General features: G+C 41.3%; 1 protein-coding gene across 1 annotated transcript in view; it reads right to left on the bottom strand.

Annotated features, from left to right (window-relative positions):
- KCNC1 (potassium voltage-gated channel subfamily C member 1) overlaps positions 1–21,196 on the bottom strand; it is a gene marked incomplete at its 3' end in the record, with an annotated part of 108,656 nt that extends 87,460 nt beyond the window's left edge. The window contains exon 1 of the mRNA XM_082284052.1: positions 20,362–21,196. Coding sequence (XP_082140178.1) covers positions 20,362–20,931 — 570 coding nt within the window. The 5' untranslated portion in view covers positions 20,932–21,196. The remainder of the gene's footprint in view (positions 1–20,361) is intronic.
- Between the last annotated feature and the right edge of the window lie 409 nt (positions 21,197–21,605).

Here is a 21,605-nt window from a genome sequence, read left to right as displayed (position 1 = left end):
TTGGTGAGTCTGAGATATTTGCACGTTTGCTAGAGAACAAAGATGGGTATGCATGGGAAAGAGGGAGGTGATGTAACAGATGCCCATCTGCCCAGAAAATACTGAGCCTTTGCTACCCACCTCAGGGAGAATCACAGGATTTAGAGCAGCATCCACTGGAACTACATACAGCAGAGATACTCCTGGATTTAGTATTATTGCTTTTGACCTGTTTAGACCTATTGACAATGATGAGTCTGGTGAAAAAAATGTTTAAGCAGGGGGAGGCAAGACTTCTTTCTCATTTTTGTTAATTATTTCTTCTGATTAATTGAATAAATAAACGGGATCTTTGTGTGCCACAGATCACACATCTTGCGAGAAAATTGAAAGAATACTTGCATATCTCACTAGGTATACTGAAAGGATTAAGTCATTTTTGTACAGTATTTTGAATTTCTGAAAATTGTTATGGACAAGGAGAATATTATTCTCTTTGCATAAATATGAAATGTTGAAATAGAGCAGGGATACCTATGATAATCTAAAACTCATCTCATACATTTAAAAATCCTCCTCTTTTTTGGCTATTCTTATAGGTCCTATTTCTGAAGATGCTCACTGTCAGCAGTTTGTAGGCAAATCACTGGAATTTAGGGCTGCTCAGCCCCAATGCTGATTATTTTTCTTCATCACAATTCACAATTCTTTCTTTAAGCTGAGTGTTGAAGACCAGGTTCTCAGCTGGAGTAAGTGCAGGTGGCTGTGTTCAGCTGAACATCTCCATGCCTTATTTGTGCTAGATAAAGGTCATGCCTGTATCCTGACGTAGAAATGTCTCAGTTTGCACTGTGAAAACGATTGCTTTTTGTTTTCCCAGTAGTAAAGATACCACAGAAGAAATAGGTTTCGAAATCTTGCTGGCCATCTGTAAGGTGGTTTAGAGTTCATCCTGCTCTGCTAAGACATTACATTTCTAGTGCAGGGCCTGGTGAGGGAGTAAACTGGAACAACCTCACAGTTGCCAACATCAGCAGAGACAACTGGATGCTACTGCAGGTCTTAGCAGGTATTATTTCAGAATAAAACAATCCTTTCTTTAGGGCTTTAACTCCTGCTGACTGTGTGAAATGCAGCTGCTGTGCTGCAGAACCTCCTGAAAAATTGTATCATGTGGATAATTTCAGACTGTTGGCAGTACCAACAGTAGCAGGCAAGGAGACTACAAAGAATGGGTTAAATCACAGACTTCTTGCCTCTTCGGTATTCCTGGATAATAATCCACCTACAGTGACTCCACTCTGTGGGTAGAAAATGCCTACCTCTTTTTAAACATAATTTATGCACTCCTTTGCCTTTTGAAAAGGATAGACACCAGCCAGGTAGAAGACTGCTCTGCTGCATTAGGGCTCTGAATTAACCATCAAATGTATGCCTGATGTGCGAGTCAATCTGCCAAGTCATAAATGTTACAAGCAGACATCTGACTACAGCGTGTATTTTTAAAGTATGCTTTTTGGCTGTGTAGCCTTAGCAAATACTGTTCCTTCCAACCTGTGCTAAAAGGACAGGGATACATATGCTGTTAACCTGGCACGATATGAAATCTGCCATAAACTGATTTCCCCAGAGGATTTCTCCCTGCAAGGGCTGTGTGCTGTGAGGCAGTGTCTCCTGGATGACTCCAAGTGTCCTCGACTCGATCTGCAGTAAGCAGGAAGGTGCGTGATAGTTTCTTCTGTGATGCAGTGGTGGCATCTGAGGGGGCTGAGGGTGTGAAGGAAGCTCATTCCTTTTCCCCCAACCCCACCCGCACGACAAAAAAGTTCTTGGGCTTGGACCCGAAGGGGTTGGTTGGTGAGAAGTTTCTGATTCTCAAGTAAAACTCAGACCTAGAAAATTCTCTGGTGGTTGCATAAGTACTGAAATCGCCACACAGCTAAAGCCTGAAAAGCAAGCAATTGACTGGGAAGCATATTTCTAATATAATTGCTTTTTGACCTTTTTATTTTGGTTTTGCTTTGAGTTTTCATTAACTTCATGTTAATTATAATCAGTGAACACTGAGGAAGAAAGAGATGGTTTTGTTGGTTTGTGGTTTTTGTTTTAGTGGGTTTTTTTGGGTTTTTTTTTTTGGTTGAAATTTCAGCAGCTTTCTATTGTTATTCCATTTGGAAAAGGAGTAATTCCTGGTTCCTTCAGGAATTACTCAAGAAAAAAATGAACAGGGAGGTCAAATTTGACACTTTTGATTCCTTGAATCAGGTAGCGACATCAGCGATTTCAGGCCGTCTCTGTGTGCCATAAGGAATAAATCCATGGTAAATATGAGGTAGAATTAATCCTTCAAAAGGCATACATATTTTTGAGGAAGACAATGGCCCCTGAGCAATGCCCAAGGCATCCAGCCATTTTCTGCTCACCTACAGCAAGAATTACCAGATTATTAGAGTGGAGAGGCTTGTGCTGCTCACATATCTGCAATACACTCTCTGGTCTGCATTCCAATCAAAGGGCATTTTCAGAGACATTGGTATCTGCAAAGCAGATGTGCAACTGTTTATCATCTGCCTTGCTCCCTGAGCCTCCAGAGGAATAACTGGGCTACTTCTTGTCCCAGCATACTGCCAGAAGAGGTCTCAGTGTCATTCTGCCGTGTCAGTCTCTCCTGACTTCTCTGCCTCTCCCCTGATCTGTAACAGTACCTCTGCCACTTCTGGCTGAATGGGAATCCCTGGGAAGTGATTAGCCCATCTTCAATATCTGCCTGATGCCTTTGTGTCAGAGGTCTTGTAATGTAACAATGATCCTGGAGACAGAGGCAGCCCAGCTGAGAAAAAGGTGAGTGCTCCCGCTCTGCTTTGAGCCTTGCTGGGATTGCTCAGGGAGCCACAGCGTATGTCAGGCTTCAGCACACACAGCATCTGCTCTGGCATCTTATTCCGAAGGGTGTTGGTCTCTTGGAAGAGACCCACTTTGCTAGACACAGCTCTCAGCTCATACTTAGTCTGCCTGCTCTGGGAAGGCGATGTGTTTTCTGACAACAGCCAAGATAAAAATCAAAGGTTCATTCTGTTGCCCTTCAGGGCTGATGTATAACTTGCTCCTTCCATTCAAAACCCCTAGTCAGAATACACAGTTTATGGAGACAAGGGGTTAATTCACTTAAACTATTTTCTGGCTTTATAGGATTGCTACAAACCAGGGCCAGTTAAAATGTGGGGTCTGGTTAAGCATGTTAGTGTTTAACTTTATATGGTTTTGTTTTAAAATGCCTATATGAGGAGATATACGTTTAAATTTTGTCATTATATAATTAAAAGTTATTATTAGATCTGTCAATAGTCTGTTAGGTACAATCTGCTGGGTGCATCTTGCTTTAACTTTTCATCTGAAACAGCAGAAATGATTTTGTGGATTTTAAACTGTTGTTTTATAGATGCAGTGTTAAATGTTACTAGATTACACCTCCCTGGTCCATGAAAGCTTTGTTTTCTCATTTCCTGTCAATCTTATTGAGAAATGTTGAATAATCAGAATGAAGCAAAGATAAAATTGCCTTCTGATCTCTCTGATTTATTTTGAGAAAACTTTAGTTCCTTCTGTGTCAAGGTGTCCTCACTTCACCTGCCTAGAGCAAACATAACAGTGAAAATTCATCTAGTGTCTCCAATTTATCTCCAAATTACAGTGCAACTGTTAGTCTCCACAATACCCAGAAGAGGTAGATAAATAATGTTCTATTATCCTGATTATAGATGTAAATCATTACCTAGAAGTTGTGGCTTGCCAGAAGCCTCATTTGAAGTTGTATCAAGAGCTGGTGCATTTCTGGGCTTCCCACATAAGATTGTAACACTTTTGTTTGCTACCTTATCTCCTTGTTGCCTCAGCTCCATCACTGTATCTGTCACTGAATCTTACACATATTTTCATACTGGAGTCCTCAGTAAACAGAATACATTAACAAGCCACAGCATTTCATTAGACAGCAAATACTCTCAATTAAAGATTGTTCATTTGTTCTAGACCTTTTTCCTTTTAAATTAATGTGATCAAACAAGGGCAAAGAAGTGAATGAGGATTACCCCCAGAATAATTCCTATATGAGGACCACTGCTGAAACCAGCACAGCATCTTTTAGTCTGACAGAGCAAGTGCCTGTGGTGTGCTCTCACTTCCACAAGTGCCCTATATATTTAAGCTAGTTGTTTTCTCCTGAAACCCCATTTAGTCTTGGATCACAGCTGAAAAGAGTCTGTGTGTGTGGTGAAGGACATAATTCTTGTGCAGGACACCTGATTGGAGAAGTTAGTTTGACTAGATTGGAATGCTGAAATATCCACTCTAGAGCTCTTAAGGAGATGAAGTTGGCCTCTTTCTCTCTCTTTTTTTTGTCCTGCCCAGCTCTTGTGCCAGCCATCAAGGTGTCCGACCTTCACAGAAGAAAATGAGTGCATCAGAACACGCTGTCCAAAATCCTCACGTGTCCTTACAGCAAAGGCTTCTCCAGAATTAGCACTGGTGACAATACATGAAGCTTTTCACGTGGAGCCTAATCCTTTTTTTTATTCTTTGGCAAACTTGCAATAGCAAAATCTGCTCTTTTGACCACAAAATCTCTCACTGCAAACCTCCTTCCTCCTGGGCTCTTGTGAGGGCTGCTTTCTTGCTTGCAGCACGTGCAGAAGGTACTGCATATTGCTAACTCATTTTAATTATTCTGACTAGGGTGTTCTCACCTTGCTGAAAAAGGATTTGCTGTAAGCAGCCACAGTCTGAGATTTCAAACTCTTGACTGTCTTTCTCTACTAGCAAGCTGCTGCCTTGTCATCTTGTGTTCCCTTTTCAGGATCCTAACTCTATTTGTCCCTCAGTGTCCAGTGAGCATTGAGGGGTGAGACTTCCCTCTCCCTACAGTGATTTGTTTTTCTAGTTCTGAAGACTCCTTCCATCTCCTATTTCTAGGAGATATATCCTCCTTCAGGCATTTTCCTTCTCACTGCTTACATTGCAACCACTGTTTTCTGCAGTTCCACTTCAGAAGTGTCCTTCTCACGTCTGATGGTGACTGCAGTTCCTCCACTGCATGGCATCCATGCTCTGTGAGCAGGAGAGCAGCTATTCAGCAACAATTAAAATGCTGTTTAAAATCCAGAACTGGTGCCACAGCCTCTGGGTGAAAGAGGAACTATCATAAGGACAAGAAGATGTTGATGCTTCTAAAAGGGAGAGTATTTTTTATGTCCAGAAAAGGCTAAAAAAACACAGTGCCAGGTTGAGAATTATTTGAAGATATTTTTGTCTGACCTACATGGAAAGCTGTTTATATTCCCAACTAATTTAAAACTACCCAAACAAAAACTCCTCACCTCAATCGAGCTAAAGGACTGCAAGAAGATGGATGTGTACTTGTAAATAACTCAACAGAAATTATAAAAACAATTTGGAAAGAAAAGGAGATCCTTTTTTTCCTTGAAAACATTCAACAAGGTTTGTTATTTGTCCTTCAAACAATCAAGGCTTTTTTCTTACCTAAAGACTTTAGCAAAATATTGTGCAGAAAGTTATTTCCTTTTTATCTCCTGGTCATTCCCTCTTAAATTTTGCTGCTTTGTTCTTTTTTTCATTTTTACTTTTTTATTAAGTCAGTGTGAGGGGAGAAAAAGAAACTCATACTGAGGAGAGAGGGGAAACTTTGGGATTTTTTTCATGAAGAAAAGGGAAAAGCTTTGAATAAATGTTATTTGAGAGGAGAGGGAGAAATGGGAGGAAAAATACTTCGTTGCCAAAGTGTATGTACATTTATTTGTCCAGCCCTAGATCTGAAACTGGAATACATACAATATTCTTTCTTAGCCAAAAAGTCTGTGTATTGTGAGAGGGTTTCCTAAATGGCATCTGCAAAACTTCCAAAAATGCAAACCTCCAAAAAGATCAAGTCATGGATGTTTTCCCATCCTTGCAACTCACGAATAGCTGAACTGGAAACACAAAAAACCTCGTGCAATGAATGTTAGAGGGGCTGGTGACAAGCACGGTGACCTGTGGCTCATGTCTTTCTGCGTGTTTGGAAAAAAAGAAAGTCATTGCTACAGCACAATGGGGGATTGAAAACCATGAGTGACCCCTAAGCATTTTGATGAAGGCAGATGTATTTAAAAAAAAAGAATGTATTTTACCCTAAGCTGCAAGCCTGTGGTCAATTTTGTTAACTAGAATTTGTAATTTGGGCTACTGAGTTGGCTTAAAAGCACTTTTGTGGCTTGTGGGCATTTTAAGAACAGGACTCCACCGAGTGTTATTGGGAATTATGCAGCTTGAGAGCTTCATGCCATCCTGAAATTTTTCTTGATTACAGTTAGTACCCTATGCAGTGTAGGTAGTAAATGGAAAATATTTTTTTTCATTTGAATCCAAGTCATTATTGATATTCCTGTCGAAATACAGTTTCTGGTCTCTCAATAAACACACTGCAAGACTTGTGAATGTAGTTTTCACACATAATTTCTGGATGTATTTGTGAGCCTTTTGCCATCTGTGTACATTGCAGCTCTTTAGACTAAACTACTGCTGTATCTGGACAGACATACAAGCTCATATCAGAAATCTCTCTTTTCTTTTATTTTTTATTTTTTATTTTCTGCAGTTGTCAAAGTGAGGAACAAGGGATGTCACAGAAAAGTATTTCTACTATAAGTTTTGCAGTTACTAAAATTAATGAAGTGCCCACAGTTATCATAAGTGGAAATTGCATCTGTTAGACTGATATTGCTAAATAAAACCTGGTTGACTACTAGGATGAACAATATCCTCAGATATCCTTGTGGCAATTAAAAAAAGGCAATTATTCATAACATTCACATCTATGACCTCTGCTTAAATTTACTGCAATTCTTGTGCCTGTAAACACGTACATCTCACTTCTAAAATAGATTTAGGACAATTAGAACAAAAATATTAGATGTAATTTCTCACTGGTCTGAATTAGATCTCGCTATTGAAGTCAAGAGCAGGAAAAGCTGATATTTGCAAGAAATGCCTTCAAATCAAAGAGCAGCTCTGTGTGTTGTTCTCAGCAGACAAACAGCTATGTTGAAACTCTACCTGGATGAAGAGAGTACAAAAACCTCTTCACCTTGCTGCTTAAAAAAAAATGAGACCTGAATGGTCAAAGCAAAAGCCTATGGATACATATTCCCCCTGTGCAGTATTCAATAACCATGCAGAGCCAGGGGAGAGAGTAGCTCCCTGCTTTACCCAGTTTTATTTCCTGTCTGATAGAGGTTGTGTAATGTGTCTGTATAAAGGAAGAAATAGCTCCAATTGCTTCAAAGGAGAGTTCTCCACCTGCTAGCAGAATGAAGGTAAGTATGACCTCCCCAGATTCCTACATGTGAAACATAACATTCCCCTGTTTGCAAGAACTCAGCAGAAGCCTTGTGGATGTGCCCCCTTCCTTTGCATTTTCGTACAAGGTGACCTTCATCCTAATTGTCTTGGGGATTTTGCCCTTCAATATTGAATACTTGCTTCAAATTCTAATCATATTTTCCTTATAGTTTGTCCTTTTTGTAGAAGCATTTTATGTATGTAGAAGCATCTTCATAAATGGTTGAGACTCACAGAACCTTGTTGATGCAGGGCAATATTAGTACTGGCAGTCTCCTTATCAGATGATGATAAATAGATGCATAAAGCTACCACAACGACATTTTTAGTTTTTAATGCTTAGAACCTTTAGGGATCAACTTAGGGACCATCTGCAGTTGTCACTGACTTCTGAGAAGCTATGAAAACTGGGATCCAATGCTGAAATTTCTGCTGTGGCCATGGTGAGCTCGACATTTATATCTAGAGGGGACTTTGATTAACGTAGGATGCCAAAGGCTTCGCGAGACCACGGACACAAGACTCAGCCCAATGCCTGAAATCGGCTTGTGATTAGCTTGTTTTCAGATGTGATAGCAAGTCTTTTGGATGCCAAACAGGGAGTCTTGAAAACATCATTCCTCCTATTTGAACAGCATAGTAAGTTAAAAAAAGTATGTATTTAATTGCAAAATAGGCTGGAATTGTTTTCATTCAGAACCTATAGAAAGCAAGGGGCCTAGGAGCACAGCTTTAAACTTCCTGGGTTTTGCTCATATTCCTGCCACAGTTCCCAGTAAGATTTCTCTTTCATCTACATTTGCCGTAGTTCCTTCTTTCTTACTTTCTAATAATTTAAGAGACAAGATGACAGAACAGATTAAAAAATATCTATAAATAATACCGTACGTAAAGAGGCATTTACCCACTGAGTCTTAAAACTCATCCCCTGATTTGGATCTATTTTTATAAGCTTCATCTCACTTGACACTGACAACGATTCACATAAATATTAAGTTTTCATTTTTAGTCCAGTGCACATAAGTGAAGCTAAACTGTAGAGTTCTTTGGAGTTTTTACCCCGAAGGTCCTTACTTAGGATGGAAAAAGGGTTAGGAGGATGCAGCTCTTAAGCACATATTAGCTAGTGTAGATGGAGCATTTTAAAATTTTTCAATGACATTCACATTTCAAATGGGCTTTTTTGTTGACTTTTTTTTTTTTCTGTAGGATATAAAAATAAGGTGTGTTATCCTGAATTAAAGTCTAAACCTGAAGGCTGTTGAATAACGTGATTTCTTATTTACACCTCTCTGTTGTGTTGTGGTTATGTTCAACTCTATCACTATTCTTTTGCTGTCTCCTGTATTTTAATTAAAGCAGTCCTGAGATGTTTTATTAATTGTCCAAACATTTTGTTCTTTTGACTATGCAGCAAAGCTATTTAAACAATTAAAGAAAATATTTTTTTTCAATGTTTGTCACTTCTAAGTTCTAATGCAATTGTGTTTCTGTTACAGCAGGAGTAGATTTGATAACAGATGGTAAAACTGCAAAACTGTCTCCGCTTCATTAGCGCCCCTGGCAAGTCTTCCTATATAAGGTAAGTTACAGCAGAGAGAGATATTTAACAATATACCCTTCACAGTTTCCAGTAAGATTTTAGACTAGTTTTAAGTGTATCATGAAGGCAGTGAATGTAGTAGCCAGAATGTCCATTGATCGCTTCGTGTTGGTTATTAAAACCAGAACTAAAGCATATGTGCTGTAAAAGGCTCTGATCTAGCAAAGACCTGTTCAAGTGCTTTTCCAAGTTAAATTTATCCTGGCAATAGTTTAATTGAGATCACTTTCCTTTAATGGTGATAACGTGTTTTATTAAAAAGTAATAAAGTGTAAGTGATCAATCTCCATTTAAAATAAAATAATGTTTATGTTAAAATATTGATGAAAAGGCAGCCTTCAGAGATTTTAAGAATGCTTGTATTTCCATGGCACGACTGAAAGGTGACAGATTGATAGCCCTGGGAAATGTAGGTCTTTTCAAAACAAATTATGTGATGTGTCTTCACACTGACTTTGGAGCTCTCTTTGCAGCATGGCAGAACTGCTCAGACTCTGGGGTGAAAAAGTCCTCTCTAATTCTGCATATCATCTACTCTGCATGTCATCTCCTACTTTTCTGTGCATTTTGCCCGTTTCTTCTCCACAGGGGCTGCATAGAGATCCCTAAATTATTGTGCATGGCTCACCCTGGAGTCCAACGCATGAGGACAGCATATGGTTATTTCCTAACAGGAACTGGCTTCCAACAGGTGACTGAAAATAAAAGACCAGTCTTGTCATATGCCAATGTTAGACCACCTCTGATAATGCCACTACATATATCTGTTTTCTGCTATTGGTCTTGCTGAATTCAGTAGCCCAGAATTACCACAGAGGAACAGCCTCTTACTTCCACATTATTGGGAAATGCTGCTTTGCCATCATCCCAGGATATTGGTTTGTGAACTCTTCATGCAGTGTAAATTGGATCAACTTCACTAACTGCCTGGATTATGCAGCTTTGTGAAGTGGGGAGGGCTCCTGACCAGAGACAGATGAAAATTTGAAATTGTGCAATTGGAGGAGAATATTAAGTTTGAAATTTCACATTCTAAGCAAAAACCAGTAACCACTAGATTATTGCATCCAGGGAACTGTTTTGACACTACAAATATTTCCTGGTTTTATCCGAGAATGTTTCTGAAAACAGCTTATATTCAGTATGTATTTGGCAAGAACATTTAAAGGACTTTTCCTGTTAGAAAATTATGGGCATCAAGAAGGCTTTGATATAAGGTAGTTGCCAACAGTACTAAGGCAGTTTTGGGTACAGGCAGAAACAACACTGTAGGCACTGGGAAATTTTAATATGCATTTTAAAAAATTACAACTGCAGGGTTAGTGTTTTGGGAATTCTAAATTTGAGCTCACATGGTGACACCCTTTCATGCGTCTGCCCTCAGAAGTGAAGATGTAGGAAGTGACTGCTAGATTTCCTTGAGGCAGGAGTGATGGAGAAGGTGGTGATGGAGAAGCCCTGCTGTCCTTGCCCTGGCCACCACAGCTCAAGCACTTACTGCACCTTTGGAAGGATCACAGCCTTGGGTGACCTTCTGCTGCAGTCCAGGTTGGTTTGGAAAACACTACATCTGAGTATAGCGTAAAGCCTGCCCTTAGATGCTGTCAACTTGCTGTTTTTATAGTACAAGCATTTAGAGGTGTCACAGAAATGATAACTCTATTGTGCTAGCTACTGTAATAAACATATAGTAAGGGAGAGAGGAGAAAATGCAAAACAAGTAACCTGAGAAATTTTGTTTTTCTATTTTGAAGATGACATACTAAGATTAAACATCTTGTATGATTTCACACACAGCAAAATTCATAGAAAATGAAAGGGGCTGAAGCATACCCAAATGATGTGTTGTACTGAGCTAATAAAACATGGTGTTTGTGTGCTTGTGACACTGCAAATGATCATTTGCTGAGCTATAGGTGTGTGACCTGCCTTTGCACTATTGGCATGCTGCAGATGCTCCTCCTGAGAAGAATCTTCAAAGCTAACATAGGGAAGCGAGTAGGAGTTAGGTCAAATCTTCTAACAAATGCTCACTCCATAAACTGCATTAATTCAGTTGCTTGCAATCATTTGTCCAAATCTCAGGTTTGAGGGCTTTTTTAGGGTGTTTTGTTTTTTTTTTTTTTTTGCTTTCTAGTCAATTTCCACCATGTAGGTCTGTGTACACATCTGAGGACGTGGGAATTTTCTGAATGAATGTTCAAAAACACCTAGTAAGAACCAAGGCTTACCCTGCTGTCTTAACCAAGATATCCTTCGAAAACAGTAAATGCACAGTTTTAGGAGTTCCTACAGCTGCTGGTACTATGTGCATGAAGATAAATTCGTGATTTGGAGTTGAAGATGCTATAGAATTTTTACTGAAGTTCACACTTTTTATTTGCCTGTAGTCCATGCCACTGACACAGTGAAAACTGAGCTTTGCTTAGCAGAGCAGGTTCTCCAAAAGATGCTTTCTTTAGAACAGTGAATGCACTTTTGCACTATTGATTTCCTGCTGTTTAGACATAACTAACATTTTAAGTAATCTATACAGTTTTGAAATTTACATTAGGTGTTTTAATAAAATCACTAGCACCTCAGGGACTTCTTGGTAAGATAGACAGTGAACTCCCATCAACTGAATACTAAACAACAGAACACTAAATTTCAATATCGCTTAAGCAAAATTCTGACCTAAACTGATCTGCTACTGCCCCAAAACCAGAAAACTAAACACCACCCCACAGGAATTGCCTCAGTCCAGGTACTGGTTGAGCTATCACAGCACAGTCAGGTTGTTCCTGGTTTGTCCTTACAAGTGCTTTACTGAAAAACCCTGAGTTAAAATCAGCTCTGCATTATGCGGGACACATTCCCGAGAAGTGCTAAGACGTACTGTCACTAGATTTCTTGCAGAACTCCACACTAAAAGCGAAGGGGAGATCCATGCTAAAAAGGGAAATGGGAATAGCACAATGTGGCTGAGATCATGTTGTGGTGTTTTTAGAGTAGAGATCAAAGGCTGCTGTGAAGGCAAGCCCTTTTGCATTGCGTGTTGTGGCAATTACACAATTGTCCTTGTCCTGAAAAATTTTACCTGAAATAGGTCTGCATGGGTCTCTGGTTGGATCCCACTAAAATCAGCAATAGTTGGGATTGTGGCTCTACAAGGTGGGGTGGGATTTTAATGAAGGTCTGTTAGCTTCTTGCCTGTGTCCTTTTTTGCTCCAGGACGTGACCTCCCTTCTGCTTGAGGTTGTAGGTGCTCAGCATTTTAGAGATTTCTTCCTGTTCGTTGTGTTTTGAAGCCTGTTATCAAGCCTGAAGCATTCTGCCCGAAAGTTTTAATTTAATTAATAACTGGATAAATCACAAAACTGGTCCCCCCCATCTGTACGTGTCAATTGATCCGGTGTAATGAAGACTGCAAGAAGCCCAAACTGAAAAACAGAACAGAGGTATTGGAATGAATTTTCAAGGGAAATCTGCAGCTAAATTTCTTACGTATGTTAAATGATAAGCAACCCGAGCTGACCAGATCTTTCTGTGTTTAAGAATATGTTTTTTTGAGGGCAAACTGGGCAGCAATAGGAACTCTGCTGCAGTTGAAACAAGTAGTTGTTAAGTAACTGTTGATGTATCTCTGTGTACATTTAATTTTTCTGTGAATGGGTAGACGATCAAGGAAATTCAGAAAAGATTATCAATTTGGTTTGGTTGTGCAGATGAAAATGTATGTTTTAACTTGGATTTGCCCCTAAAAATTGTAAGACTTGGTAGCAATAGGTTTTGCCTTTGCTATTTAAAGCCAAATAATCCATTTTATTGCTTCTTAAAAGGGACATTCTCTTCCAGGTTTTCAAGTAAAAAGCCAGTATGATATTTTAACCTATTTCTTGTAGTCACAACACCTCAGTGGTCCTGACCCAAGATTTTTCGAAGTAAATCTAGCAGTGCTGAGATTTACTGCTGCTCCTGAAGTATCAACATAATTACGTAAGTGTGTGCCAGCAGTGTGTGCCTGTGTTGGTAGCTCATGTGCAGCACACACATCACTGGCTGTCTGAGTGCACTGAAACCTGAGATTTATTGCATTTACAAAAGGCCATTACAATGCAATTTTAACTTACTGTCATTAAAGGGTCTTACATCATAAGCAATCACTGCAAAAAGCCTTGGCCCGCGATTTATTCATAATTTTTACTGCATGATTTATTAGCACTTCTGTTACATTTTATAAATCTTATCAGAAAGAAATTAAAATCAGTTAGGGCCTGGTCCTTTCACCCTTACCCGTGTTGGGTGGTACCTTGTTCTCAGCCTGAGGGAAGAAGGGATATTCCTGGAGTAAGCTATCACTACAGGAGTAGGAGTGAAGATAGCAAAATCTGGTTACTTAGTGAGCACAGGAGAGAGATGTAAAAATTATTCTAGAAATGACAGCATTTGGTTTATATTCCAGGGGGAGGAGGTGGCTCTCCATGGATTCATATATTTCTCTGATTTCATCCGATCCTACCGCTTCTGTGTACCATTTGGAGTGAATCACATATTTATGTAATTCAATATTCAGCAGAGAAAGCCAAGCCAGCCTTCTAAATTGTTCTTTCCTCAGATCAAATTCAGCATATAGTAACTGAGAAGCTAATTGTAAGACAATTGCAAAGAACTCAAAATGGCTTTTCTATTAGTCTTATACTCCAAGAATGCACTGAAATTTCATAAAATCAAGCTTATACAAAATGAAAACTCAGTTTTGCCATCTATATTTGCATGAGAAAGAATCACTCACTTGATTATCAATTAGGGCCCAATTTTCCAATCTGAATACCTCTGCTTGCCCTTTTTATTACGAAACACAGCACTTGGATATGATTTAGTTGAACATTAATTGAAGTCATGTGGTTTAAAGGGGGATGTATTCTACAGTCCTTTGCAGTAAAAAATGCCAATAAGATCATGATGAGCTTTGTCAGTATTAGAGCTCTATGTTTTGATGCAGTGTGCTGGAGATGCTCATGTCTTTAAAGGATTATGAAAACATGTATTTGAGTATGTATGCTCCTAATAAATTGCTAAGATCTATTGCACTTCAGTGCTTGGGAATGGAAATATGCACCGTGTCTATTAAAAAAAGCAGTACACAGCAATTAATTTGTTATCCTGAACCATACTGCAGGAAAATTCATTTCTATCCTTGAAGTTGGTGGTAATTTTGGCACTGAGCTTCCATAACAGTAAGGCTGGGCCCTCTGTTGCTGATTTGTTAACATCTCTCCTTATGTTAAGAGAAAGGCAGTATGTATAGACTTTACTAAAGTACTACCATAAATATACACAGATCAGTCACGTATTTTTACAAATAAGAAAGACAAATACCGTCAAACACTAGACCGCACAGCAGAAGGGAAGAAGAAGATGGAAAAATGGTTTTCCTAGGTATAGTCTAATATATCCCACTTTTGTGAGCAGTTCTAAAATAGAAACATTATAATTGATCCACAGATCTTTTTATCCTTTGTCTCTTGATAGACCAACAGATAATACCAGGATTTTGTTGCCTTTTTTTTGCCCTAACCAAAACCAAAATAGCAAATGTCAAGAGAAGGGCAAAGAAAATAACTGAAGGCACATAGGGATGGATTAAAGAGAGAAGGGACCAAATATTTTTTCTGAACCCAGCCACTAAATTCACATTGATTTCAGTGGCACCACGGTTACTTTTGCAGAAATATTTTGGGGTGGTTTAATTTTGAAGTCCTTCCTCATATGGAAATCCCACTCAGCATCGTAGGAGGTGGCAGCAATAGGAAGGCATATATATGTGTATGCATATGATGGTATGATCCATACAATCACAGCCTTGGCTAAATCAAGTAAATTTTGTAACCTAGAAACATTAAAATTAAGTGAGATTTAAAAAAAATTAAATTAAAATGGCAACAGATGCTGTTCTTTTTTTAAGGTTTTGGAATAATAGAAATAAAATTGGAAATAGGCAAATAGATTTAAAAAAAATGTCCTTGAATCAAAACTGTTAAGTCTGTACTAGGCAGCCATGGATTTGTCAGGTGGGTAACATCATCTCTCTCATCTCCCTGTGAGATCGTGACTTCAAAGAGATTGTAAGATTTTCTGGGCAGCATCATATCTTCCTGTGTGTTTCTGAACAGCTCAAACTGGTGAAGTCATGATTCTGCACGGCTGTTCTGATATTTTTAATTCTTTTTTTGTGTGTGTGTGTAGTAGTTTAAAAACGTATTACTTCTGAAGTTGGACAGACAATTCCCAGGAGTTACTTGCGTACCTGCTCCCACCCTAACCAATCTGATAGGGACTGCATGTGGGACTTGGTGTGAGCAGTGAGCACTTTCTAACTGGCATTGCCAAGGTTTCTTTGGTCAGGATGCAGAGAAGACTACCATGTTCACTAATGGGTTATATAAGGATTTGCAGTAACATGTTCCTTGATGGGAGAAAATAGGAATAAAATGGAATTTTAGGAACTGTATTAATAATGGATGATAGAATGGTAGTTAATAGATGTCTGTAATTCCATTATACTACAAGTGCAAGGGAAACCTCATTTGATGTGGAAAGATTCTCATTTTTCCAGAGCTATAATGCAGCGTACAGTTAAAATTAGGCTGTCTCGTTAATTGTCAAAGTATATGGTGAGAATTCCTGCAGCCAGCTTCAGTGCAGGATTAGATATGCCTCTGCAGGAGAGACCTTCCAGAAAGGCTCAAGGTGGGAGAGCAGCTCCACCAGGGTGCTTTGAAGCTATCCCTGAGGAGGGTGGAAGAAAGTGAGTGGGGCAGGTCTTGTCCCCTCTCTCCCTGTCTGCTCATGCTTGGTGGCAGTCCCCAGACCACTCTCCGTGAAGTGCTCCTGTGCCAAGCGTGTCCTGCATCACACATCTGTGGAATAAGCTCCCCTTGTTAAGGATGAGGAGCATCTGTTCCCACTCCCTGATACCTGCCTCAATTCCTGAGCTAAGCCATGCTGGTCAGGGGTAAGGAACGAGCAGAATCGCCCCAGCCTCTAATCCTCAAGACAGTATGGTTATTCAGGAACTAGGATCCCGTAAGCCTTTTTATACTTGTGAGTTGTACTTTATATAGGGAAAAATCAGTTTAAATGAACACAGCAAGGCTGAAATGCTCTTGAACATATAAAAGAAAGATGGAAGAAATCCCTGGGGGAATACCTTTTTCTTATCTTTACCACTATCCTTTTCCCTGTCTCGTTCTTAGTGTCAGAAACTCGTCCTTCAAAAGTCACCCACTGAGGAAACCAGATTCTTCTGCAGGATGTGAAGGGAAAACATGAGGGAAGGGTGAGTGAGAGTTTTGCTTTTCCTCTTAAAGATCAAAGTGGTACAGCATATTCCAGGATTACAAGTCAAGCTGTTGAGGACTTTCCATAGGACCCCAACCAGGCTTTTATTTAAAAACACTAAGAATGTTTATTTGGAAGGACTACAAAAGGGTCCTGAGGGTTCATTAATAAAGCTTAACTGTCCAATTTGAATGTGAGCAGTAGCGCAGAATCTCAGCTGAAAGCTCCTCGTCCCCAAACACTGAGTAACCCAAGGAATGTGAATTAACACAAACACAACCTTATCCTGCTGTGGAGGAGGAGGAGGAGGAAGGGGAATAAATATGCTAGATACCTGCAGGCCAAACTCCTCAGGAAGTCAGTGGGAGCTTTACTAGTGGAAGAACAGCATGACCAGACATAAATATAAAGGAGAAAGGATGCCAAGAAAATATTTTTCACACGTTTGTGTACTGAGGGCCCTATGAAGTCTAGGAAGTACAGAGGGCAGGATCTCTACTACAGTGTAACTCTCTTCTGCTTTAGTGTACCTCTGTAGCTTTCTGGGTGACTCTATTTCCCCCTTTGTGCCTACTTACGAAAAATAAATCTACAAAGTTGTCTGATGATGCAGAAAAGACAGTTCCAATGAGCTTCAAAGAAACACCTCACCAGTTCAGGTGTGTGCAGTGACATTTAGCTGTCTGGACAGATGCTTTTGACAATCCTCCTGAATCCCTGGATCTTTTCCACCACCTTGTCTGTTACTCTGTTCAGACCTCCAGTTACCAGACTTTGCCTCTATATGCAAATGTGGATTTTTTAAGTTAAGGAGAAGTGTAATAACCTGTTTATCTTACTAGGAGAGGTGTCTATGGCAATCAGTCATTTGAAACAAGCTATCTTTTCTTATTACAAATATAGAAGATGATGCAACTTTTGAAGTGTTTCCTCTTTTTAGCTACATTATTTAAGAAATTAGAGCGCAGAAAAGTAGAAATTAATTAAAATCAGCCACTATTGTTTTAACAAGCAACTGTTGACTATGTTGCACCTAAAGACAAATGATTAGTGACTGGGAGCTTTGCTTAATCCAAGTAAGTTAAGAAATAAACAAAATTTGCAGAGTTAGCTGATTTTGCCTGACATACACAAGTGCACTTCCAGTCTTCCCTGGCTGTCTACAGTGAGATCAGAAGTAATTTAGTATGAGTCAGGTGCAGGTGAAGCAAAACAGTCAAATGTACTTGTATTTGCAAGCAGTGTCCATCAAAATCCTCCAAGAATGGCTGGATTTGAGTAAATGCTGAGCTTTTCATAGACAGTTCCTAAACATTCACTGATCTAGCGTACCAGACACAGTCCAGAGAATCTCGCTTTATACAGATATGCAGATTTTCATTTAATCTTAATATTCAGAGACTGTATTCCGTTTACTTGCCCAAGTGTAACACTATGATGGTTATGTAAACTGATGCTTACATTGACATGTTATTTTGACATGCATTTTAGTGCCATATGTAAACATCAAACATGTATAATAACCGCCCTTAGTACGGGTCCCAGCTCCATTTAGAAAGAGAAAATTTTGTGATTTTTTTGACAAAATGGCAATGTGAATTTAGATTTTTGCACAACTGAATTGCAGTTTGTAACTGAAAGTAGCATACGTAATTACAAGTGGGGTAACAGTGGATTTATTGCCTTACTCTACCAATGATTGCCTTAATATACCATTCACTGCTTCATCATGTTATCAGTTATTTTACTATAAATTGGCTATTGTGAGCTTGAGGTCTTTTTGCAATGTCTGTGTTAGGTTACAAGAGAATAAACCGAACTCCCATTTCTTTTTACATCCATAACCATAACATATGGCTTTTATTAGGAAATGTTAAGTGTCTTATAATGTCTTTTTAATGGACAGTGTGTGCATGTGCTGATGAGGAAAGCCATCTTCCTTCATGCAAAATATTAATGCATGTGGCCTATGTCTCCATAGATACAAGTTAAAGAATCATATTTAACCCACAAAATATTCAGTGTACTCATATTTATCTAGTTTTAACAATCTTTTAAGGAAAGAACAAGTTAGAGGTAAATCAGGAGTTGAATTCTAACAGGTATGCACAAGTGATTGTGAATAAATGGTACATCATCCACTCCAAAAAAAAAAAAAAACCCACCAACAAACCCAAATCACTTTATAAAACACCTATTCCTAAATGAAAATACCCTTAGAGAATTTACATTCTCACAGAATTCCTGCCTGTGCATCACAAAGACTCTTAATACTGGTTATAAATTTTTGTCCTTCACCTAAAATATCATAATGCCTTCAAGCAAAAGGGTGTTTTAACCTCTGTATCCTTTTCACTGAGACAACATTATCCATTTGGCTTTTGAACCATTTCCCAAAATCTTGAACAAGCACATTACTTTCACTTGAAATGTGTTTTACCAACAGATTCCTGGGTACCAGAGAGATCTGCTATTCAGATCGCCGGCTAACACTGAGCTTGATTAATGGAAACCAAGCATTTTGCAGGATACCCTCCAGCCTTGCCTTTCCCTTTCCACGTTCCCTTGGAAGAAATCAGGGATTTGAAAGCAACAATACAACAGCATCATCTTCTCATCTTGTGGTAAATATTTTATTATTTCTTTATCCCCCATGCTGTTTAAAGGAAATCATTTAAAATATGAACTCCTTTGTTCAGGGAGGAAGTCTCCAAACAGTATTCAAACAAGAAGCTTTAGAAATGCAGAAAGCTATAACTCCAGGCTCTGCTCCAGCTTTCCCCATTCATTGTTTGCAGACCTGGTGTCTCCCTGCTGGAGGTCTCCGCTCAGACCCAAAGTCTCTGGCAGCTGCTATTCCACCACCCATTCATACATGGCCAGCTCCCCTCTCCATGCTCCCTGCATTTCCACTTCTCTTTCCTCCATCCATCCAATTTTCTCCCTAATCTGATCTCACTCCTTTGATCCTTCTCAGGAACACTGACCACCCTCCCCCAGCAAAGCGCCGCTCATCCCTACTGAGGGCTGGCAGCAATTAAGCTGTAACAAAGCTACATTTAAGAGTAAAGCCTATGCCAACCAATTTCTTTATGAAGGCACTATGCTCCATCTGTTTCCCTAGTTATCAAATTGACTGCCTTGGGAGTTAATCCTGCTGCTGTTCCTGAAGTAAATCTTTTCAGTACTTTTGATTTCAGGAGCAGAACTGGGCCCTAATTAATGTAATTACCCTCATTGCATGAGGAGATGCCTACTTAAAGGAGTCGGATGACTGTTACAGACCATTTTTATCCACACCTATGCTGTGAACTGCACCAGTGTGCATTCCCTTTCCAAAACAACCGCAGGCACCAGGAGGGGAGGAGTTGTCCTTCAGTAGCAGGCAAGAAACCTGTCAAACACAGTGTCCCTTTACATGAATGAAACCTTTTCCTATGATTAATACTTTGCATTTCCCACAAGGGAAGAAGACACAGAGTGAGCAGCTGAATTACCCATTTTCAGAGAAGCATGTTCATAAATATTTAACTTGGTATGTATGAGAAAAGAGAAAGGCACTGACTCCAGTCCAGGCTGAAACTCTCCAAATCCCCTGGTACCCCTGGGACTGCCTGCTCCCATAATCCTTTCTCCATCTTGTAAAGGGGAGAGAGCCATTAGCTTGTAAGAGGGCTGGACAAGGTGTCTCTCTTCACTGGGGGATGTCTGACTGTAAAGATCTGTGCATAGAGGGAAACTACCTGGTGTAATGGAGGCCTCTCTGGCCCATGAATGGGACCCTGCCCCAGGCTGTTTTAGGAGTTTTAGGAGCCTGTTAGAAAAGAAGGGTCTCTGGAGGCCCACATATGAGGGCATCAGGTCTTGGTGTCTACTTGTTCCCAATGCACAGGGCCTTCTTGAGTTGGGTTACATTGCCACAGACCCTGCATGATTCTTGTATAGCCACACACATGGATGGCTGCTCTGCTCTGACAGTGGAGAGAACCCTGGTGATGCTGGGTGGAAGTGGGACTGCAGGAAGGTTTGAGTGTTTTGATGAGGGTGCTGATTGCATAGCTTACCCTTGCATATCTGGAGGAGTAGGGATCCTCAAAGAGTGCCCAGATGCGGGGCTGCCACCGTCTCCAGAAGCCCCCAGACCTGCCATCTGGGGAGTCACTAAGTGCTAGGCGTTTTGTCATCTCCAGCTCATCTTCACCATCACCAGAGTCTCCGGTGCCATCTATGTCTCCGTCCTCAGCACTGCTATCCAGGGGCGCCCCACCAAAGCTGTCCAGAGCCTCTTCAGCGTCGCGGTGCTGCCGGTAGGTCATCCAACAGCAGGGCTCCACATCGGTCTCATCGATGCCCCAGAAGGCCAGCTCCTCCTCATACAGGGGCCCGCACACGTCCGCGGGGCAGTGCAGCTTGCCAGTGCGGTAGTAATTCAGGATGTGGGCAAAGACGCCCGGGTGCCGGTCAAAGAAAAACTCATCCGTGCGGGGGTCATAGTCAAAGTGGCTGTGGGCATCGGGCTCAGCGATCCAGGCCAGCCGCGTGCCGGGCAGGGTGCGCAGGGTGCTGCGGTAAGTCTGGTGCCTAGTCCCTCCCACGTTGATCACAATGCGGTCGCTCTCGTCGCCCTGGCCCATCTCGTCTCTTATTAGGCATGTCGCAGACTCATCCAAGCAAGCACGGCAGGCAGCAAGCCCGTCAGGGGACGGCTGCTCGGCGGCAGTCGGTGCCTAAGCCGAGCCCCGCTCCGGGCCCGCGGGGGCGAGGGGCCCCGGCCAGCCCCGCTCCCCCGGGGCCGCTCCGAGGCGATGCCGGTGGCGGTGGCTCCCGGCGCTGCGCCGCCTCCGTCTGGAGTCAGACGCTCGGGGTCCGCGGCAGCTGCAGCCGCGGCGGAGGGGCAGGGGCAGGGGGGGCCATGCTCCGCGAGCGCGGGCGCTGCGGTGCCGGAGGGGGAGGGCCTTTCCCTGGTTGGACGTGGCCAAAAGCACAAGGAAAAAAAAAAGGGGAAAAAAAAAAAAAAAGGGGGGGGGGGGGTGGAAGAAAAATCACGGCACCGGCGCTGCCCACAGGTGCGCGGAGCTGCGGGGCGCCGGTGCTGGTTGCAGCCCCCGCGGGGAACGCGGGGCTGTGCCCGCGCCCCTCCCGGCGGTGCGGGGCGGGGGGCGCCGCCGGTGCTGAAGGGACAGCGCCGCGCTCCCGCCGCCTCCGCCCCTGCCTGCGCCCGGCCGGCCCGGGTCGAGCGCTGCCGGTGCGGGCGGCGGGACCCGCGGCGCTGCCGCTGCTCCTCCCGCTGCTCCTCCCGCTGCCGCCG

Source organism: Coloeus monedula (genome assembly GCF_965178545.1).
Source record: "Coloeus monedula genome assembly, chromosome: 6".
NCBI lineage: Eukaryota > Metazoa > Chordata > Aves > Passeriformes > Corvidae > Coloeus > Coloeus monedula.
This window is presented reverse-complemented; position numbering and strand designations above follow the sequence as displayed.